Below are 23596 nucleotides of genomic sequence, written 5' to 3' on the forward strand. Positions count from 1 at the left end.
AAGAGTCAGCCCACAGAATGCAGAAAAATCTTTGTCAGTCACTAATCTGCAAGAGATTAGTATTCAGATCATGTAAAGAAGTAATAAATACACAAACACACAAACACAAGAGAGTAAGTAATCCAGTGAGCATATGGGCAGGCACTTTTCAAATGAAGGGCACAAATAATCAGTGAATAAATGGCCCAAATCCTTGTTCTAACTTAAAACAACGGCTGTGGCTCTGTTCACAATAGCCATGTGATGGGATTGGTCTGGGTGCCCATCGCCGAAGGGATGCCATGTGGTACATATACCCAAAGGGGTTTCACTTAGTCATAAAGAATGTGATCATGTCACTTTCAGGAAAACAGATAGGGCTGTGATTAGTGATGTCGTGTGTGTGTGTGTGGGGGGGGGCTGTGATTAGTGATGTCGCGTGTGTGTGTGTGGGGGGGCTGTGATTAGTGATGTCGCGTGTGTGTGTGTGGGGGGGCTGACAGAGACCAGGAAAGTGGGGGAGAGGGGACAGAGGAGTAACAGGGTAATGAGATGTCTGGGGCGACATCACAAACACTCTTTTCTGTAATAGACATGTGGTGAAATACAGAACTAAAGAAAAGCATGCTTCAGGGGTGGGGAGCGCTGGGGTGGGGTGCGGGTGGTGCATGCATTTAATTCTGGCACTCCAGGGGGCTGCCGGAGGCAGACAGAGTTCTGTGAGTTGGAGGACAGCCTGGTCTGGTCTACCAGGACAGTCGGGGCTACACAGAGAAAGCATGTCTCAAACAAACAAACAAACAAAAAGCACCCCAAACCAACCAACAAACAACTGAAACAAAAGAAAAGAAAGAGAAAAAGCGAACAGTGCTTTTGTGTGCTGGGAGGGAACCTAGAGCTTTGTGAATGCCAGACAAACGCACTAGCCGGGACATTACCCAAACACACTACGCACTGCATAGACTACACATCTCCTGCAGGACCCCCTGCGGGACCCCCTGCCGTCCTGTTTATCATCCTGGAGTCTCAGCCCAGCCTTCTGGTCCCCAGCTCCTACTTTTCACTCCTCTGGGATTCTCTGCCCCTCCCCTTAGGCAATCATTCCCAGGGAAGCCCTAAGCCCCAGCCTTAAACTAGGAATCCTCCAAGACAGAACCCTCAGAAATTCTGAATCCCATTTGAAAAGTTCTGCCTTGGCCCAGTATCTCTGTGCTCTAGGAGACCTTTGAACTCCGCTTTCCCAGCAAATACACACACAAAAAAAAGATCAGTGTCCTTAGTCATCGGAGAGATGGAGATTAAAATGACAGATTTATCCTAACTGCCATTTAATGGTGGTGTCCAAAACCCCACCTAATCCAATGGGTCAGTGCCCAAGAAGCCATGGGGTCACGTGGTGCTTATTGCTGCAAATACAGCTGTGTTGCACATCTGTCCCTTCTTACACAGTCTCTGGTTGCTTTATATCATAAAAAGTTGATGCTAGAAGTTGTGCTTAAAGCTGTGTGGCCTGCAAGCTTAAGTATTAACCATAGGACCCTTGAGAGAAAAAGCTCACCAGCCCTGCAGTCTTCCCAGGGCCTCTGACATGCACCCTCAAAATCTTGCCCTGAGCTTCCCGCAGCCTCAAATCCCTTAAGGTTCCTTGACACCCAGACTGGATGACCTCTGTGCTTGGCTCCTGGAATCCCAGCCCAAGGTCTGACACCTCAATCCCCCTGCACCTCCCACCATTACATTATGGCGCCCTCAGCTCCTAGCCCCTGTCCTGTGTCTCCCCACACCAGCCCAGCCGCGCTGCCCAGTACCTTTGGTGATGCAGGCCAGGACGCCTCCTGAGGGCTCGCACACCTGTCCTGGCTTACAGCTGTGCTCCTTGCACACCATGCCTTCTCCTGCATGGCACACACACTGCTGCTGGCAATTTCCAATGAGAACGGACTCCTCTGGCTGTGGGGACAGAGAGCATGCCATCAGTAGCCAGAGGGCGGTGCCGACCCTGCCACCTCTAATGTTCGGGCCCAGAGAGAACTGGGGTACACAAAGTGGCAACTCTCTGCAGTGTGGTCCATTGCCAGTGAAACTGAGGCCCAGCGTGGCGTCGAGGCCCAGTTCACTCATTTCTTCATTAATTTTCATTCATTTATTTGCTCATTCATGTACTGAATTGCCGCTGCTGAGGAGGAGGAGCAGAGTTAAGTAGTCAGAGCTAAAGTTCTGGAACACATTGCCCGGTTGAGCCTGGTTCCACTGTCCCTGAGCAGTGTGATGGGACAACATTGCTCAACTTCTTTGTGCTCGGCTGGCTTCCTCATCTGTAAGTGACAGCTAGTAATGGGACCAATGCGAGGAAACAGAACTGAGTTAATAATATGTGTAAGGTAGAGGTGGAGCCAAAGAAGGACCTCTTCAGCAATGCAGACTGGTTTGGGAAGGTAAGTAAAGATGAAGCTAGGCTTTGAAGCCAAGTGATGAATGAACAGGGATACAGTGATTCACTCCAGTATTCTCTCAGCAAAGGCACAGTTGAGAATTTCCATAATATGAAGGCAGGCTGTGTGTGTGGTGTGTGTGTGTGTGTGTGTGTGTGTGTGTGTGATGTGTGTGTGGGGTGTGTGTGTGTGATGTGTGTGTGGGGTGTGTGTGTGTGTGATGTGTGTGTGGGGTGTGTGTGTTGTGCGTGTGTGAGATGTGTGTGTATGTGATGTGCATGTGTGAGATGTGTGTGTAGTGTGTGTGTATATGTGTGTGATGTGTGTGTGTGATATGTGTGTGTGATGTGTGTGTGGGTAGTGTGTGTGTGTGTGTGGTGTGTGAGATGTGTGTGTGATGTGTGTGATGTATGTTGTGATGTGTGTGTGTGTGGTGTGTGATGTGTGTGGGTAGTGTGTGTGTGTGGTGTGTGATGTGTGTGGGTAGTGTGTGTGTGTGTGTGTGTGGTGTGTGTGATGTGTGTGTGGGTAGTGTGTGTGTGTGGTGTGTGATGTGTGTGGGTAGTGTGTGGGTAGTGTGTGTGTGTGGTGTGTGTGTGTGTGTGATGTATGCTCATAATAAAATGGGGTCATGATAGGCACCATGCATACATCTGCTCCCAGGACTGTTACCATTCTCAGAGAGAGCGCTGCCCTCAGAGTCCTCACTCTTGCAAGAGAGGCAGACTTAAGCAAACACCCTCTCAAGAGTTCCCTGTGGGGAGGACGGGAAAGCAGAGAGAGTGACCACTTGGTGTGACAAACAAAACCTCATCTTCATGACCTGGAAAAACACCTCTGCTCAGATCTGGGATTCAACGATAAGTCTTGATCTGGGGAAGGCAGATTTAAAACCTCAGGACCTGTGATCACATTTTAAAAGATCTCTCCACAATCACGGGGCGGGCATAGCAAAGGAAGCAAAATTGGGGACTGGGAGAGGACAGATGGAGCAAAGTAGGGTTGCGGGGCTGGGACCAGAAGAGCGAACAGAGAGATGTCCGAGAGGCTGAATGGGCAGTGGGAGGCGTGTCCAGGGAGAGGCCTGGGCTCTGGACAGACGGCTGGGTTCTCACCTCATAGTAGACCCCATTGTGGTAGCAGCCACATTCCTGGATAGGCACACAGGCTTTGCCATTGTACAGGAAGCCGGAGTCACATTCACAGCCCTCAGCGCATCCTTCTGGGCACTGCTGTGGGGCACTGAGAGCCCAGCAGCCCAGGGAGCAGGTGTCAGCACAGACCTCATAGTGGCTGTGAGGGGGGCACTCCATTGCTGTGAGGAGGGAATGCTGGTTAGGGCACAAGAGTGGGGGTGGGAGGCTACCCATTCTGCTCCCCAAGCTTCGCTTTCCCCAGCCCTCAGTGTCCACCACTCACGACAGAAGGTTTCCGTCCTCCACGGTTCCACTTTGCCTCCAGCTGCCTGGCAGGCGCTCACATAGGCGTGGATGTTGTTGCAGAGAATGCTCAGGTTGCCGCCTCCCAGGCAGAGGTCAAAGACACAGTCTTTCAAGGCACCCTGGGGGTCCAGCAGCTTGTGGCAGTCAGCCAGTGGCCCCGTGGGGCTGGAGAGCAGCCCGCAGAACTGCACCCCATGATACTTGTCCTCCTGCTCAGGGCTGCACTTAGCATCACAGTCGCCTCCTTCGCAGGGAGGTACCGGTGCACAGGGGGAGTCCGGCACAGCTTCCTCCCAGGAGTTACCAAAGTCACTGGGGTTGGTTGCCTGGGAGCCATCTGGCTTCTGGAAATCATCCTTGGGGTCTCCATCATAGTCTCCACACAAACCACACATCTGCTGGTAGTAGTTGCCTGGGATGGTGACCCGCACATGGTATGCGAGATCATAGGTCACGCGCAGGCCAAAATCAGTTTCAATCACTACATCAGACCCATGTTGGGAGACACGGATCTTGCCCCCATCCAGCACGACTGGCAGCTTCATGTCCACCCCGTCCACCTGGGAGGCAAGGGATGCAAAGCCTCAGAATGCACACTTTGAGGCGCTCTGCCCCTGAGTGTTCCTACCTGACACTGAAATCCTCTGTGACCTCATTTCTCTAGGCCTCAGTTTCCATATTGGAAAGTATATATAGTAATAGTGTCTTACAGTGGGTGGAATGGTGGCTTCCAAATGGAAAGTCTATCCAGCAGTTAAGAGCATTTACTGTTCTATCAGAGGACCAGGGTTCGGACCCCAGCACCCACATCCAGCAGCTCACAACTCCTGTAACGCCAACTCCAGTGGACCCGATGCCCCTGCTGGCCTCTGTGGCCACCCACATGCACACGTGCATATGCACAGAGATGCACATAAAAAAAAAAAAAAAAAAAGATAAGCCTGCCAAGGACTCACAAAGCAACCATATTTGGAGAAAGACCAGCAGGTGGAATTAGAGTTCTTGCCTCAAAGTGAGATAATCCTAGATCAGGCTGCACTGCAAGTAAGTCCAGAAGAGGGAGGAGAGGAAGGAGAGGAGGGGAGGGGAGGGGAGGGGAGGGAAAGAAGAAAGAAAAGAGGAGGAGAGAGAGACAGGCGCACGCATGCACGCACGCACGCATGCACGCACGCACGCACAGGAAGAGGGAAGATTAAGGCAGGGATTGAGAGTGGGCACTACAAGCCAAGGGATAGCTGGAGCCACCAAGAGCTGGAGGGGGAAGAAGGGTCCCCCTTCTGCCCCTGGAGGGGTGCAGCTTTGCAGCTACCTTGATTCTGGGTGTCTGGCATCTAGAATGGTGACTATGTGTGATATTTTAAGTCCACAAGCTGTGGCATTTTGTCACAGCAGCCACCAGGAAACTCTCAGAGGTCTCAGAGGGGTACCGACCTCACCAGCCTGGGTGAGGGGATCCTTCATCACCGGGTGCCATGGTGACTGAAAATGCAGGGACTGAGCCCCGGGGCGCATGGCTGGGCTCTTGGAGTCACCTGTGTTTCTGCTCCCTGTCTGCCTAGGGGGATCAGTCTGTCCGGTGCCTTACCTCCAGAGTGTCACCCAGGGAATCTGATACATGACATGGACAAAGGTTTGCACTGTGGACCCCGCCCCTCCCATGGCCGGGGCTGTGTCTGCAAGTTTTCATCTGGACAGTCAAGGGCACTCAGAGTTGCTGTCAGTGTGGCTGGATGCAAAGGCAGGCTCCATTCCTCATCTGAAGGTCACCCGAGGACTCTGGCCCCAACCAGGTCTGGGAGCTGCACCCCTGGCCACCACATCTGTGCCTCTTTCATCACACACACTCTGCGCACTGGGTTTCCAGAGCTGTGAGGAGGCAGGGAGTGGGCAGGGGAAAGACGTGCTCTAGACGTGCTCTAGACATCGGCAGCCATTTCTCCCCAGCAGGCTGGCCATGAATAGGGAGGGGCAAGTCAGTTAACCTCTGGGCTCCGTTTCTCCCTGTGCAGTGAGGGACAGAGACTGTCCCCATGTGTCTGGAGCTGCTTATTTGTCAGGTGCTCGTTAGGGAAGACGCTGCGTCCTGTAGCCCATGTTCAGGGCATGTGACAGCTCTGGCGCCTACTGCTACCAGAGCAATGGCTGTGTGCATGTCAGTGGGGGATGTTCCCAGTGTATCTCAAATGCCAGGCTCCACCTCAGACCCAATCCTTCCAGTTCAGGAAAGCGTGCAGCACAAGGTCTAGTTCATAGATTCTGGGCTTAAACCCTGCTGTTATAGGAATGATCTCCCTAAGGGTCATTTTGCTTGGTTCCCAGCTAGTGGCCCTATTCTGGGAGGTTCTGGAACTTCTAGGAGGTGGGACCTAGCTGGAGGATGTAGGTCACTGGCAGGATTTTATGAGCATCTTGCACCTGGTCCTTTCAGTCCTCTCCTCTCTGTATCCTGTAAACCGCCCTCCTCCACCACACGTCCCTACAGCCATTGTGTTTTCCCTGAGCACACAGGGATAGACAAACACAGACTAAAACCCTCTGAAACCCTGGACGAAAAGGAGTATTCCCTTCCTGGAGCAGCTAGCTCTCTCGGGTCCCTGTAACAACAACACTGGATTTTCTCAGGGACCTCAGGACAGTAATGGAAGGGAAGGGAAGATGGTCCCACAAGGCTACAAAGGCGGCCTGTGCCAGCAGTCCAGTGTGTAACATCCGCAGCTGCGTTATTGCCGTTGCTGTAGTTCAGGGACCATGGATCACAAATTGGCCTCTTTGAACTTTCCCACCTCTGACCTTTCCTCTGAGTGATTGCACCACGCCCTGTCTGTGGTGAGAGACCAGGGAGGGGCCCGGGCAGGGAGCATATGTGGTGAAGGAAGATGGGGAACTGGGGGAGATGAAGAAAGGATCAGCAGCTGTGCTGGAAGAGCCGTGGCCGCATAGGAAAAGGTCCTGGCCTCCTTGCTCTGGACTTCCCAGCACTACCTCCTCTAATCAGGACCCCACTCTGCCATTTTCTCGGGGGCTCTGCATGCTCTTCCTGCGCTGCCCACGTGTGGCTCGCCCCGAGGGAGCCTCCTTCCATGCCCGCCCCGGCTCTCACCTTGACCTTCCACTGGTTCTGCTCCAGCCGCAGGGTGTAGTTGGCCACCTGGACTGTGATGGCCTTGGTCACACTGACTTGGCCATTGCCCCAGGGCGCATTCTCCTGCAGGACGGTGAACTGGTGCAGGCCGGGCCGGGTTCCACAAGTTTGCGCCAGCACATACACACAGGTGCCCATGAAGTCAAAGCGGCGGCCGTCAAAGGAAATGTAATGGGGGTCTCCCGATGCCTGGCAGGTGGTGGTGCCCACAGCCACACAGCCCAGGGCGCCATTGGATGGTTTGCAGGCCTCATGTGGGCCACAGGAGGAGGGCTCACAGGAAACCAGGCCACCCTCCTGGCAGTGGCAAAGAGACTCGCATCCAGGTCCAGGGTAGAAGGTTTCTCCTGGCGGGTAGTAGGTGCCCTGGTGTACACAGCCGCAGGAGGCCAGGGGCACACAAGACTCACCACTGAGGGCGAAGCCCTCATCACAAACACAGCTCTCTCGGCATTCTGAGCCACAGCCTTGGGGCACTGGCAGGTCTCCACAGGACAGAGGACATCCATAGGAACATGGCTCATAGTGGCTGTTAGGTGGGCAGGTCAACGCTGCAGAGAGAGGGGCCGTCATGATCAGTAACTCTTTCAAAGGGACACAGTGGATACCCCCCCCATTACATGTATGTACACACATGCAAGTGTCCCACCCAGCTGCAAGATGTCTGTATTTAATGAGGGCAGGAGAAAAACTCCTATCACATTTTATTTGATCCTGTCTATAAATATTTTATGCTAATACCACTGAAATTTGTGATTATCTCTGTCTGTTCAAGTTGGGTATAAGTTTTGTGCAATGCAGTTTTTAAACATGCACACACATATACAAGTGAGTAACCTATGCAGCGTGTCTGTGGATATCACCTTCCTTCTTAGCCGTCTGCATCTTTCCTTCCTGCTCTTCTCCTCCTGCTGCATTTTCTTTTAAATCAGAACCTCTGACATTCAAGCAAAGCATTCTACCATTCTCCAGCGGTACCTTTCATTCTATAGCTACACACATGTATCACCACACACACCACACATATCACACACACACCACACACATATCACCACACACACATACACACAGATACACACACACCACACCACCACACACACACCACACACCACACATATCACACACACCACACACACCACACACACCACACACACCGCACATATCACTCACACACACACACCACACATATCACTCACACACACGTACACACAGATACACACACACCACACCACCACACACACACCACACACCACACATATCACACACACACACACACCACACATATCACTCACACACACATACACATGTGCACACACACACACCACATATCACACACACCACACATCACACACACACCACACATATCACCATACACACCACACATATCACACACACACACATACACACAGATACACACACACCACACCACCACACACACACACACACACACCACACATATCACACACACACCACACACACATATCACACACACACACATACACACGTGCACACACACACACACCACATATCACACACACCACACATATCACACACACAAACACACAGATACACACACACACACACCACATACCACACATATCACCATACACACCACACATATCACACACACACACACACCACACACCACACATACCACTCACACATACAAACACACAGATACACACACACCACACCACCACACACACACACCACACACCACACATATCACCACACACACCACACATATCACACACACACACACACCACACACACCACACACACCACACATATCACTTACACACACATACACATGTGCACACACACACACCACATATCACACACACCACACATATCACACACACAAACACACAGATACACACACACACACCACACACCACACATATCACCATACACACCACACATATCACACACACACACACCACACATATCACTCACACATACAAACACACAGATACACACACACCACACCACCACACACACACACCACACATATCACTCACACACACATACACATGTGCACACACACACACCACATATCACACACACCACACATATCACACACACACACACCACATACCACACACACACCACACACCATACATATCACTCACACACACACACACACACACACACACACTGTAATAACAGTTTTAAATGCTGATCTTTGTTGACCATGTTAATTTTTGTGGGATGGATGACAGACATAAAAGCTTCACTGTTTCACTGTCTTGTGGTAAATTCAACTTTCCCCACAAGAGAGGAGCTTAAAGTCAAAGATTACCACTTACTGGGCGTTTCCGTGTCTGCAAGTATCTATACTTGAGATGGAGCAGCTCGAGGTGCGCGTTCCACGCACATAGTTCAAATCTCCCTCCAAGGGCAGGGGACCCGGCACTATTTGCATGGTTTGGCCTCATGCTGAAAGCTAGTCAAACTGTATGTTTATGTGCACAGTTAAAGCATGTGCAGTATATAGAGCATACTCGAGCAATGTTTCACACTCAGGAGATGGGTGCATGGCTTTCCAAATCTCCGCAAAAGACAAGCAAAACTGTTTGCCAACCCTCCCTGTAAAGAAGTAAAGAGATGTGCATGGGCTAAGTGGTGAGCTGGGACCAGGCTCATTCTGAATGCAGCACCGCAGCTTATCTCTGACAGCTGACACTGGCAATCTGACTTGGGGTCACCATGTGTTTCAGTCCCCAGTGCCACTGCCTGCTGCTGTGACTTCCCAGCTGTCGTGAGCGCAGGCATGTAACTTCGAGTTGGTACGTCACATGGCGTTAGCATAGCTCCTTCCTCACCGGGCACCTGTTAATGAACAAACCGGACCCAATCCCAGGTTGCCACTCTTGGTACTCACGGCAAAGTTTCTCACTCCTCCAGGGATGCACAGTGACCCCAGCAGCCTGGCAGGCGGCAGCATATGCAGCGAGTGCGTCACACAGCGGCTTAGACTGGCCGGGCAGCAGGCAGAGGTCATAGACACAGTCACGAAGAGCACCCTGGGGGCTCAGCAACTTGTGACACTCCCTGAAGGGTCCCGCAGGATCGGCAAGGACCCCACATTCCTTTTTGCTTTGTTGTTGCTGGGCCACAAGGGAGTCCAGTTGGGGGCAGTCACCAGCATCGGTTGCTCCACACCCAGGTATTATCTCCTCCTGCCAGCTGTTTCCAAAGTCCAGGGCGCTGTTAGCTTGGCCTCCACCCTTCAGCATCAGGTCATCAGCTGGGTTCCCATTGAAGTTCCCACAGAGCCCACACACAGCCTCTGAGTAGCTACTGGGCACCTTGGCAGTCACGTGAGCATCCCAGTTGTAGGTAACAGTCAGGCCGAAGTCTGTGCGTATGACTGCATCATTGCCCTGGCGGAACACCTGGATTTTCCCTCCCGCGGCCTGGAAGGGCAGGTACTGCAGGATGCCGTCCACCTGGGTAGAGACGCAGGGAGAGCAGCAGGTCAGTGTATCCATGATTTCAGTCAGCTGGCTCCAGCCTTTCTTGGTTCCGCCTCAGGGCTTCATAAGGCCCAGCACATCACCCATCGCTCCCTACCCTCGAGACTGAGATCCTGTCTTTCCAGGCCTGCCTCACCTGTCTCCCTGGTACCCATGTGAGCATGACCGCACGGGCTCAAGTGTGAACACCATCCATAGCTGACGGCATGAGGAGGAAGTGGGCAGAGCTGGGAGGGAGGTCTGACAGGAGCTAACCCACGGGCCCCTCTCCTTGCTTTCTGGTCCACTGAGATGTGAGCAAGCCTCTCTTCACATTCAGGCTAACACGGAGCCAGTGGCCATGTCTTCCTACCCCAGTGTACTGTACCCCCAGACCATGAGCCAAAACCAGTCCCTCCTTGCCTTGCTTCTTGACAGGCATTGGGCCATGGGATGACTGAGTAAGCCACCGGCAAGCTTTCCTGTTTAGTCTAGCCTCGAGGCCTAAACACCATCCGCCAACCCGGCTGCTTCTGCTTTACCCTTCTGGACTTGCCTGCTGTTCAGGCCTCTCACACGGAATGTCCTGCTAGACCTCAGCCCTGCCAACGCCTTACCCACCATTACTCCGCCTCTCTTGTCTCTCATTCCCCAGCCCTTGCCCCTCTGAGCTCTCCTTGGAACGGCACCCACCACTTCCCACCCTGTCTGCATGCCAACTTTCCCCTGCCGAAGCCCTCATCGTGGTCTCACGTGGTCTAGATGCTCTGAGCCCCGCCTCTTCATGCAGTCTCCCAGCACAGCCCTCCCCCGCATCTCCAGCCGCACGTGTATTTGAACTCACGGAGCCCAGTCCAGACTTGGGGCCCTTGTACTTGCTGTGCCTCAGCTTGCCACACTTTCGCTCACTTCCACGTCGCAGATCTCAAACAGCTGCTCCTGTCACCTTTACAGTCTACTTAAAGCCGAGCTTCTCTCCGCACTTGGCCCTGCGCACGGCCGGCCACCTTTCTGACCCACAATTCCTCCTGCTTCTGCGTGCCGCCTCCTAGTGTTACTCTCCCAGGAGTCGCTCTCTTCATCTCAGGCTTCGCATATGCTGTTCCCTCTGCCTGCAAGATGCCACCATTTACCTGGCAGCATCTTCCCCGGTCTCCAGGCTGCACCTGAATCCCAAAGCTTGGTTATAGTTAGCCCCGGCCCCATCTTTTTGATCTCCGTCTCCGGTCCCTCCGCTAGCATCCTTGCTGGCCATCACCCATTCAAGCTCATCCCCGCCCCAGGATCTTCACACACGCTGCCCCTTCCTCCTGGACCTCCTGTCTATCCACTTTCTTCACCAGCTGTCCCATGTCTCGCCTCAGGACAAGAAACAGCTGTAAAAAACCCCTGCAGGCTGGAGAGGTATCTCCGTAGTTAGCTGAATGGGCTGTTCTTACAGAGGACTCACCGACTGAGTTCAGTTCCCAGCATGCCCAAAGGGGTCCCATACTTCTGGGTTCCTCTGGCACTTATCTTCGTAACCCATGGCCCTCAGTTAAAAATAATAAAATCATTTTTTAATAGTATGAACTCCAGGGCGAAAACAGCCGGGTTCCAAATCCTAGCTTGAGGGCATCTAAACTCACTAGCGCCCTCTTCAGTAACACACAACTGTGTGTAGGTGACTTAACCTCTCTGTGTTTCAGGCTTGTTTGTTTGTTTGATTCTCCCTGGCGAACGGTGAATTGCTTTCCTTGCTTGTGATGGAGAGGAGATGAATGGACGTACTGTTCATTTAGCCCAGTGAAGTTAGTAGTAACATAATTCACGTTAGCTGTTAGTAGACAGGCCTTGAGCGAATGTCATTTCAGAGATGTGGGAAAACAAATACCTATCCATAATTAACCCTCTCCTGACCTGTAGTTGCCCCTCCCCACCCCAAAGTCAAACACTCATGGGCAACATTTTCCTCGCTCTAAGATTGCTTTGGGGGCGAGGGGTGAAAGTGTGTGAGAGGTCAGGGTCCGAAGCACAGGAGTCCTCTCTGTCTCCCATTTCCAATGTCCCCCGCTCCTCTCTCCAGGGGATGGGCAAACTCCAACTACTGTCCTGACTTCTTCATGCTAAGTATGGGATACTGTGTGAACTCGATGGCTGGCTTCTCCAGTTTTACCTCTGGAGTCTACAGAGAAAGGTGAGCGGGGGCTGGGTCCTTCTGAAGGCCACCCTGACGCCAGGAAGCGCTGCTCTATCTTGCTCCCAGAGACCGGATGAGGATCCGGGTTACCCTCTAACATGTACACACACAGAGATAGATACCGGCATTCTATACGTCATCTCGCCCTATGAACCACCATCTCCCTGGAAAATGCACAAGTCTACACCTCTGAAGTTTCAGAAGACAGACAGCAACCGCCAACACCTACTGGGCACTTAGTGGGCAGCAAGACATCTTTTAAAGGCCAGGCAGGCATGAGTTCATCCGGGCGCTCCACCACCACCCATCCTTTCTCAGAGAAAAGCACGAAGGTACAGACAGAGCTGAGAAGGGATGATGCTGCCTGGATCCCGGATCTCCCCCATAATCACAAGATTTTTAAATACTCCCCTTCTACCCCAACTACAGACACTAACTTTTTAGGGGACACCCCCACAGTTCCCTGCCCTGTGGGCTCACCATCACTCTTCCCGGGTACTCTCTGCGCACAGCGACCTCCACACCATGGACCACCACCCGCACAGCTCTGGTGTAGCTCACGGTCTGGCTCCCTCGATGTTCATTTTCCACCAGCACCTTAAAGTCGGGCAGCGCGGCATCCTGGCCGCACGAACCCACCAGCAGGTACGTGCAGGTACCCATAAAATCAAAGCGCCTTCCATCGAAGCTCACGTAGTGTGGGTCTCCAGATGCTTGGCAGCTGGCGAAGTTGTCTGGGTAGCAACCCAGGAGGCCGTTCAGCACACGGCAGCGCTCACCAGAAGGGCACCCCGATGTGTCCCTGCAGATCACCTTCTGGGTGGCTCCATCACAGGTGCAGCGTTGCCGACACAGGTCGTCAGCAAACACCTCCTGACCTGGGGCCAGGGGACGGCCCTGGTAGGTGCAGCCACAGGATGACGCAGGCACACACTCGCCACCACTGGCCACAAAGCCCGGAAGGCACACGCAGCCCTCCACACAGGGGCGCCCAGAGCAGTTGCTGGGTGCAGCTTCTGAGTTGCAGGAGGCTGGGCAGGCTGGGCTGCAAGGATCATAGCAGCTGTTGGCTGGGCAGGACAGGGCTGTGGGAGGACAGAAGTCGTGTCAGGCAAGGGTGGGTTCCCCTAGACAATGCTGCTCCCTCAGAGCTCCACACCCCTCAGTTAATGGCACCCATCCCTTCCTGATGCTCAGGCCCCAGTGGCCTCCTCCATCCCATCCCTGGACGACCAGTCAGTGGGCAAATCCTGCGACTTTCATAGTCGGAGCCCACCCAGAATCTGTCTTCACAGCCCACGAATCACAGCAGCTTCCTGCCTGGTGTCCTGGTCCCCTGTACCAAATCTGCTCCTCTCAGCAGCCGGAGGGACTAGGGATGCAGGATCAGGCCACATAGCTTACCCCCAACCACCTGTGGCTCCATCTTGGGGGGGGGAGCAGAGTCCTCCCCAGGCCCAGGGTTTCCTTCATCATCTCCCTGTCCCCATCCCTCTAACTCTACTACCCATGCCCGAGCCCTTTCCGTCTCAACAATCACTCCAAACTCTCCCTATCTAGTGATGTGTCTGTCCTAACCTTAGACTGGAAAACTTGGGCAAAGCTTAGATGTCTTGGTCAACCTATATCTCTGGCATTGTCCAGCCTCAGGCTGAATCACGATGACTCAGGTATTGAGCAAATACAAGAAGGTTCCCTGCCCTCACCGTGGGCTGCCCATCCCAGGTGCTACTTACGGCAGTTGGTTGGTGGCCTCCAGTTTCCAATAGAGACACCCAGTTCTGCACAGGCCTGGGCATAGGCGCCAAGGCTCCGGCACAGGCTGAGGCGCTCCCCTCCAGTCACACACAGGTCAAACACACAATCCTCTAGGAAAGATTTGGGGTCCAGCAATTCATGGCAGGCAGAGAAGGGGCCTGTGGCTAGCGTTAGCATGCCACAGAGCCGGTCTCCCTTATAGTGCTGGGTCTGGCCTGCAGTGCAGGAGGGACAAGTCGTGTGGCATCCGTCATCACATAGGTAGTCCCCATCATCCAGCTTCCAGCTGTTTGCAAATTCCAAGGCATCTGAAGCCTGTTCCCTGTCAGGTGTGAGGAAGTCGTCAGCAGGGTCCCCATTGTAGTTGCCACACAGCCCCCACACCTGGTCTTGGAAGCGCTTGGGCAGGCTGAGTGTCAGCTGGCTGTCCCAGTCATAGGTGACCACCAGCCCAAAGTCCAGCTCGATCACACCTCGTGTTCCGCTCTGGTACACGCGCAGGCGACCCTCACTCAGGGAGGCGGGGAGGCGGGAGCGCTGATTGTCGATCTGCAGAGAGGTGGCAGAGGTCAGACATCTGTCTTATCTCCCCTTCAGGCCTCATGTCCCCAGCTCTAGTCACACAGGACGCCTCCCCTCCTTGTCCTTCCTTCGTCCTTCCCAGCTGAGCCTAGGGATGCTTGCTCTTGTACCTCTGGTGGCCCAAGTGTTCTTCCCTGAGGTGCACGGAGACCCCCACCCCAGCTAATGTCCGCTGAGGTGTCACTGACTCAGTGAGGCCATCCCTGCTCGCCCTTCCTGTTGCCCCTCCTCCTCTGCCCTCCAGTCCCCAGGGCAGCTAGGCTTCTCCCACAGTGGGCTAGTTTCCTGCACTCTCCATCTGTCTGAGCCACTAGAAGGCCCCCTCAGGGTTCTGTCTGCAGCATCTCCAGCAGTGCCTGGAGAACAGCAGGCTCACTACAAGCATGCAGCCGCAGCCAGCGTGCAGGAGGAAGCGGGCAGCTGTGGTGGCAGCAAGGGGCTGCAGGGGACCAGTGAGAGGCAGGGTTCGTGTCCCTGAGACGGGGGGGGGGGGGGGGTTGAGCGGCAACCGGCTGCTGTGGGCAGAACCAGTCAAGACCAGCAGCCGCCAAGATGATGACAAGTCTGCCGCAGGCCGCCTGCCTCATTAAACCATCACCGTGGCATATCAATCAGCATAGTAGGATCTGTGCCCAGGGGCAGCTATAACACAAGCATTGGCACATTCTGAGCTGCGTACAAAGTGGCTCATGTTCCCGAGTCTCCTCCCTGTCTGTGAAGCAAGCACTCTGCCTTCTTCCCTTTAGAAGCATCTTACTTCTCTGTCCTATACCTAGCCCGGGCCAAACTGCTGTGGGATAAACTCACCTTTTCCTGGCCCCGTGCTAGCAGCGGGGGAACAGTGACACAGCATCAGCAACCAATGTGGGCTGAGGAGTGAGGACAGGGCAGGGCGTGGGGGGCTCTGCAGAGGGTGGAAGCCTCGAGAAAAAGCCATGCAAAGCTAAGGAAGGCTCCGCAGAGAAGGGACAGTTGAGTCAAGCCTGGAAGGACCGATAAGAACCCCAGCTATTCTGGAGGAGACAGGAGGCTTGCAAGGGAGAGGCCAATTGGTCAACCTAGTGAGTCCTGTCTCAAAATGAAATGAAGAGAGCGGGAATGTATCCCAGCAGAGCAGCACCCAGTAGCATTTGTAAGGTTTGGAGTTCAATAATAACATTTCAAAAAAAATCTTCTTTTTTTTTTTTTAAAGGACTGACAGAAGGAGTTTATTGTATGGGAGTGGAAAAGAACCCATGATGTCATATGCAGAATTGTAAGTTTTATAATATGCCCTTTCGTGAATTCTTTGTGAGTCTCTATTCCCACTATGTACACAAGGCTGGCCTCAAGCTCACAGAGGGACCCGTACCCATCTCTGCCCACCAAGCCCTGGGAGGCACAACTAATCTGAGGAGGAAAAATGTGAGCGGTCAGATGCACGAGACACTGCTTGAACTGCTTGAAGACTGCACAGCCGGCAGCCATCATCCAAGGTGATGAAATATTCTCTGTCTCAATGGGGGGGGGGGGTTGCTACACACTTGTCAAGACGCAGTCAAAGAGTACACTTCCAGTGTGTGGTTTTGATTTTGAGGGGAGGTGTGTGCTACTGTGGACTGAAACGAGAGCTTCCCAAGTGTGGTGGTACACTCAGGAGGCAGAGGCAGCCAGATCTCTACGGTTCAGGGAATCCTGGTCTACACACACAGTGAGTTCCAGGCCAGCCAGAGTTACATAGTGAGATTCTGACTAAAATAAAAATTGAAACAGAAACTAGGGCATTATACATGCCAGGCAAGTGATTTGCCTCTGGCTGTATACCCAGTTTGCATTTGCAGAGTCTACTTGGGCCCTGTACCACTGAGCCAAGTTCCTTCCCGTCTTTCCTTTGCTCTTTACTCACTAAGTTGCCCAGGCTGGCCTTGAGCTTAGGATCAGCTTGTTAGGCAGCTTGGATTTAGGCCTTATCCCATTAGGCCTAGCAATGAGTTTTAATATATATAAATTTATCTGAAAATTAAGCAAAAATTATTTAAACAATGCATTCTCGTTACTGATATATATGTTGACGTCATTTTGGAGACGTGTTCTGATGTCTAATTGACGTTCAAGTACATGAAAAATGAGACTGTCAATCTGACAGGAATGTCAGATGTGTATCTGAGGTAAACAAAAAATCGTTAAAATGTTTAGAGTCTACGCAGGGGATGGCACACAGATGTCTAGATTATATATATATATATATAATCTCACACTTTTTGAGCATTAAGAAGATGTTACACATGGATTCATCCCCTGATACCAGAAAGATTAATAAGATAAAAAATAAATGTGTGCACTGAACATAGTGTTTAAAATTATCGTTAAGCTTTTTGTTAGGAATGTATGCAACCCACATGAATTTTGTGTTTGGGCTTGGGTGCCATCACAGTATGTACATGCAAATACTCCAATATTTTAAAAGGTTGAAAATCTGAAACATATTTGGCCTGGAGATAAGGGACTCGCGGCTTGTGGAGAGAGGCCTCACTGCCTCCATGGTGACATGGTAAGGAAGGAAGATAATTGCTGCTTTGACTGCAAAGCAGTGCATTCGCCAGACCTAGCACGGAGACCCTGCAGTCAGCCTCATGCTCCCCTTCCAGCGTTACCCAGGACGGCCTAGCTCCCGGGCCTTGCGAACCCACTCCTTCAAACTCTTTCCTCACTCATCCCTGCCTGAGGTACAGTGCCACCTCCAAGAGATCGCGTAAGCATTGCACGCAGAGCCTACCAAGAGCAGATCTGGCGCCAGAACACAATCACCAACGGTGATTACGTTACCCCAGAGACCCCCAGTTATTGGACAATCACATCATTTCTTTTTCCATTCTCTTTTCTTTTCCCTTTTGCTTTTCCAAACAGCGTCCGATTATTTTCTTCCTAACCAGGCACTCAACCAATGTCCTTAATGCTTCTAGAAGTGGGGTTGGTGAGGGGAAGGATTTAAAGAGCTACTACTGGATTTCAAAACTCACCAGTTCCCTACCACCTCACTAGAAGGCCCCGAGTTTGGGGTTTCACAGCAGGGCTCTTTTTTTTTTTTTTTTTTTGACTGGTGGCTCATGGGTATTAAACTCTGAACACTTACCCGGGCGAAGCCAGTTTCCCCACGAACTATCGTCACAGAGTGGCTGTAGGCATGGACTGTGACCAAGCCCACGTAGGAGACTTGGCGGCTGCCCCGATGCTCATTCTTAGCCTCCACACTGAAGGCTGGCAGGGTCTCATCATCTCCATTCAGCTCAGCCATGGTGTAGGAGCAGGTGCCCATCATGTCATAGCGGCGGCCATCGAAGGTCGTGTAATGGGGATCACCCTGGGCGCGGCACACAGCTGTGGACTCTGCCACACACCTGGCCTTCCCGCTCACCATCTGGCAGCGGTGCCCAGATGCACACTGAAGGCCTTGGCAGGAAGCCTCTGCTGGGGAGAGCCGAGCTGGGGGTGGGGGAGAGAGTCGGAAACAGAGTTAGAAATGTTCACGAGGGAGGAACCCTGGGGCCTCCTTCAGCATGGACCGGGGGCAGTGGGCTCACGGCCACCCATTCTGCAGGCCCGGAAACTGAGGTTTGCAGTCTCGTGGAGAGGGATTCTCTGGGTTTCCTCTGATCTCACTGTTTAGCGCAGCGAGGCCCAGAGGAATGGCAGTAGTGGAGAGGGACCAGGAGCGGCTACTGACACACTCCACTGTTCACGTTCCATTTCCCTCTCCCTTGTCTTCCCATCCGACTGGGAGACGGGACTGGGCGATGTGGGCAACGTGCTTGCTGTGTGAGCAGGAGGACATGAGTTCAGATTCCAGCTGGGCACGGAGGCAAGTGTGTTAGTCAGTGAGGTTGGTGGGAGCAGTGGCAGGCAGATCCCAGGGGCTGGCAGGTCAGCCGGTTTAGCTGACTGAGAGCTCCAGGTTCAGAGTCTCAAAACCAACCGGACAAGATGGGAGGGATCGGAAGAAGATACCTGATATTGGCCTCTACGTATGTGTGCTGGGTGTGCATACCTGCATACACACATGCATGCCTGGGTGTGATACCTGCTTACAAATATACATGCCTGGGTGTGCATTCCTGCTTACACACAGATACTCACATGCATGTGTGTGTGCAAATACTTGCATACATGTATGCATGCATGCCTGCCTGTGCAAACCTGCTTACACACATGTATGCCTGAGTGTACATACCAGCTCTTACACAGATACACACATGATTGCCTGGGTGTATATACATACAGATACACACATACTGTAAGCGCCCCTTGAGATGCGGTGGTGTTTTTGTCAGGATGAGAAAGCCTTGGGTCTAGGTTCCCAGTTTGAAGACAATCTTGGAGGAAACAGCCCTTCCTGGTCAGCCCCCGGCCCTCAAGAACTCTCTCCCTCTGCCCCCTCCACCCCGGCCCTGGCAACAGCTCAGCCTGCACCGCCCTGACCTTTCCCCACAAGCTGATCTAAGGACATCACACGCATTCATTTGTTCACTCTCATCACAGTCCTGTTGAGGGGGTGGGAGGGTCGGGCATTGTCCCCACTTCACGGCCACAGCCACCAAAGGGGCTGAAGGTCACACAGGCACAGCTGGGTTTAACCCCAGGCCCGCTGACTCTGGTCCTGTGTCCTCACGACACCGCAGCTGCCTGGTGACATCTTCTGCATGGGCTGAGCCCGAGGTCGCACACAGGGCCAGGTCCTGTCCCTTAACTATGCCGAAGCGCATGAAGCACCCAGGGAGGCTGGAATGCAGAGACGTCCCCACCCCACGATCCCCATTGTTACTTTTTGGGTCTCATGAGCATTGCAGTGAGCAACAGGTATAACGGTAGTAGTTAGTAAGGTATCAAAGTAGTGACCAGCGCCTTCCCAAAGAGCCTTCTATTTCAGCTCCCTGGGTCTCCCCAGGACCCTTTCCACAGCCTCATCTCAAGCCAACAGAGTGCACAGTAGGGGCTCCCTGAGGCAGTGCTACAGAGAGAGACTTGTGCCTCTGGTCACTCTTGTTGGTCAATACTTAGGATCGGTTTCTGTAGGGGGAGGGGAGGGGCTGAGAGGAATTAAGGAAGTGTACCATGGCGGGTCGATGTGAGACAGAAAGGTTAACTAAGCCAGGAAGCCAACGGGGAATAGGCAGGGAAGGCATGGAGGGGAGGCCAAGGCCAGAGATCATTTCCCATCCATCACTCACTCTGTCCACAGGCAGCTGATGTCCCATAGCCCACAGCCTGGGCCAGCCCGAAGGTGAGCAGCCCAAAGCTGGTAGAACCCTGGGCTGTGTGCATCTTGTCAGCAGTGCCAAGGTCCACTTCTGCGTAGGAGAACTCGCTGCCTGGCACAGCCACCCAGGCGAGTTTGGCCCCCAATGCCTGCCCATCCACGGTTAGCTCACTGGTAGCCTTTGTCTGGGCAATCACCAGTGCCACACCCTTAGTGCCGGGCATACTCTTGATCACATAGGCAGGGCAGTAGGCTGCCACATCTGGGATCAGGACCAGGTAAGGGTCATAGGTCATTTGGTCCTTTACGGCCCCTGTGCCAAACAGCGCAACCTGGATGCCCACATCTGCAGACAGATAGAGTGGCCGGGTTGGCCGGATCTCGAACTCAACCACATCACCCATGCGGAGGCCTCGGGAGCCAATGGTGCCCCCATGGTTGTATGTCAGTTTTGTGGTCTGGCTGGCTACAACATAGGCTAGATCGTAGCGGGACTGGGAGCTCAGAGGGGGGACCACATAGTGGGTCCCCCAAGCAGATGTGGGTAGCAGTTGCTCCACCAAATGGTTGCAGTTTGTGTGTTTCTGGGCACAGCTGTGGCCAGAAAGAACAGCCACTGGGCTGTTGGCTGTGACCCTTGACCCAGAGAGATCTGTGGTGCTCTGTAACTGGGCCACTTCATAGGGCTCCAGAGTCACACTTAAGATACTACCAGCTGGATGGAAAGTGCCCTGGAATGTCACCCCTGCCTTCAAGCTGATAATAACGGAGGCACCTGCTTTGCCAGCCACCACAGCAAACTCCTTTACGTATTGGGAAGAGATGCCAGGGGGTGTGAGCACAAAGTATTCTGTGCCCAGGGCTCCCACAGGCCGGAGCAGTGTTAGCTCCGCTGTTCCCGGCTTAGCATTCAATGCCTGCACAGAGATGCGGTGGTCAGAGCGGACCACTACTGCTCGCTGGAAAGTGCTGCTGCCACTCATCTCTGCTTTGGCATTGACGCTGACCATGACTGACTCCCCAGGCTTCACCGCGACCTTCTGTGAGGTGTCATCGGCCTGGCTGAGGACGGTGACAGAGGTGGTACTCTCTGACAGACTGGAGATGAAGAGGTGGAGAGAGGCGGTGCTGTACCCGGGCTGGGAATTCTGCAGGAAGGCCGTGAGGAATTCTTCCCCACCAGTGTTCCTGGGGTCCACTGTGGCCTCCTGGGTCAACCCTTAAGAAAAGGCAGTCGTGGGTCCACTTACCTATTCCTCCCGTTACAAACCCAGCCCGTTGGCCTGTGCCTGGGACTCTCTTGAGATAATTCTCCCCCTCTGCTCCCATTTCCTTCCCTACTCGCGCATCCATCCATCCATCCATCCATCCATAACCCTTCCCGGCTTTTGCTGCCCCAGCGCCTGAGCACCTTGCCCAGGGCTCTGGACCTCAAATGCAGCAGACGAGGACTGGAAATGTGTGACATAGCCCCAGGTGGCCACCCTGGGAACTGGAGCACCGAGCTCCACCCGAAACGGCTTTCGCTGTCTGTTACTACGGAAGATTGGAGCCTTTCACACTTTTCAAGAACAGCTATCTGGCTCACTGAAGTTCTAAATGAAATTTCCACCCAATCTGTGTGGTGTCTGCCTTAATATGACTGGGGGGTTTGTGTGAAGGGGGTGGAGGGGGAGAGAGATGGTAGAAGAGTAGATAGGGTATCTGTGCGAACTAGATGGTAGTGGGCGTCTCAGTGTGTGTGTGTGTGAGAGAGGGAGAGAGAGGGAGAGAGAGAGAGATGGGGGGGCATGAGTGAACTATCCCCCATTTCTTTCACTACCTGAGGGCCTCTTCAATTCCAGCTAGCCTCTATTTCATGTAAGTTAGCCTTAGGGGGTGCCACTGTGAGTGGTTTGTGGAGGGGACAAAACTTGAGGGCGCTGACCCAGGCAAGCGGACTTCCCAGACACAAACGGGGGCTTGATCTGACTTACCCCACAGTAGGGCTGCTCCGGCCCAGAGGGCCCACAAGCTCCATCGGGATCCCATGCCTGCACCTGGGAGAGAGGAAGGGTCAGAGAATGCTGTCCTGTTGGAGACCATTCCAGACAGGACAGAAGGGGACAGTCTCCGGACAAGGGCCAGAATAGATAGGACAAGAGGGGCTTGGCATGGGGGTGGGGTGAGGCTAGGCGAGAGGGGCAGAGGTCAGGATCAAGGGCAATGGATGGGGTATTGGCTATCCAGCGGTCTGAAGGCAGAGGTAAAAGAAGCGGTCTAGAACCTGGATCCAGAGCAGGGCATTAGTTGCCCCCCTTCTGCAGAGAACCCCATGCCTTCTTACCTGCGGGTCCCGGAGCTTCGGGGCCAGGTTGCAAGCTTGGCTATATAGTGGAGATTCCTGGCTCCTCTGGCCACACCCTGGGTCACCTGACGAGCACACGATGCCAACTTCCTGGAGGAGGATGCTGATCTGGGACCAGGTGGAATGGGGAGCCCTGAAGACCTGCCTAGGGTGGTGTGAGGACAGCTGGGGGTCACACCCTGGGAACTTATGGATCAATCCCACCCTGGAAGGGCGTCGCCTCATTGAGACAGCTGGGGAGCAGCGTGTTGAGATCCCGAGTCCCTGGGCAGGGTTAGGGTAGTGGGCAGGGTTTGAAATTGAGATGGGAGGTGGCCACTGGTGATGTTTGCTGGCTCACTGGCCAGATTAATTTCTTTGACCCCTGCCAGAAACAACAGAAAAGGGCCACATCCGGGTCCCTAGCTCCTTGATTCCTGGCCATCTTCTTCCAGTCACCAGCGGAGGACAGGGGTCTGGGGGTGGGCAGGAGTCTGGGGCCTTGACCCAGGCCAGTGATGAGTATCACAGCACCCTCACCCCAAGTCCGCCAAGCCTCCTGAGTGTCACACCTCTGAAGTGGAAACATGGAGAACTAGCTTTGGGCTCCTGGATGTCCTGAGGTGCTCCTTGTCTACTTGCGGCAGGGGGCAGGTAGGGCGGGGGTGCCGGAAGTCAGGCTGTGTGTGGCCAGAGGTCTCTATTTCCTGGCTCCAGGGTTTCACTTCCTGGAGGGTTATTTGGTTTGGGAGTTTTTGCTTTCTGTGCCTTTTGTCATTCACTCTCCATTTTTCTTCCTTTCTTGCTTTCTTCTCTCTTTTGTAGCCTTAGAAAGGACCGGCTGGACAGGTTTTGAGACTCTGTGCCTCTCTACCACCCTGCAATTGGTCTGAGATGAGGCCTGGGGGCCAGGTGGCACAGTGAGAGGCCGGGTAGGTGTGGGTTTTCTGGGCTGGAGTCAGCATGTCTCATGGGACTGACCTGGCCCGTGTCGTACCCTCCTGATCCCTGCAGTGGAGATCAGTGTTTGCTGAGGAGTCTCCTCGGGAAACAGCAGCTGCAAAG

General features: G+C 53.5%; 1 protein-coding gene across 1 annotated transcript in view; it reads right to left on the bottom strand.

Annotated features, from left to right (window-relative positions):
* Positions 1 to 22251, bottom strand: part of LOC127238893 (IgGFc-binding protein) — a 39783-nt gene extending 17532 nt beyond the window's left edge. Inside the window, exons 1-9 of the mRNA XM_051207665.1 lie at positions 22182 to 22251; positions 18085 to 18434; positions 14369 to 14939; positions 13113 to 13717; positions 9880 to 10447; positions 6954 to 7546; positions 3831 to 4413; positions 3527 to 3726; positions 1788 to 1929 (exon numbers count right to left, since the gene is read on the bottom strand). Coding sequence (XP_051063622.1) covers positions 1788 to 1929; positions 3527 to 3726; positions 3831 to 4413; positions 6954 to 7546; positions 9880 to 10447; positions 13113 to 13717; positions 14369 to 14939; positions 18085 to 18434; positions 22182 to 22236 — 3667 coding nt within the window. The 5' untranslated portion in view covers positions 22237 to 22251. The remainder of the gene's footprint in view (positions 1 to 1787; positions 1930 to 3526; positions 3727 to 3830; positions 4414 to 6953; positions 7547 to 9879; positions 10448 to 13112; positions 13718 to 14368; positions 14940 to 18084; positions 18435 to 22181) is intronic.
* Between the last annotated feature and the right edge of the window lie 1345 nt (positions 22252 to 23596).

The sequence above is a fragment of the Phodopus roborovskii genome, unplaced genomic scaffold (assembly GCF_943737965.1).
Source record: "Phodopus roborovskii unplaced genomic scaffold, PHOROB, whole genome shotgun sequence".
In the NCBI taxonomy this organism is placed as follows: domain Eukaryota; kingdom Metazoa; phylum Chordata; class Mammalia; order Rodentia; family Cricetidae; genus Phodopus; species Phodopus roborovskii.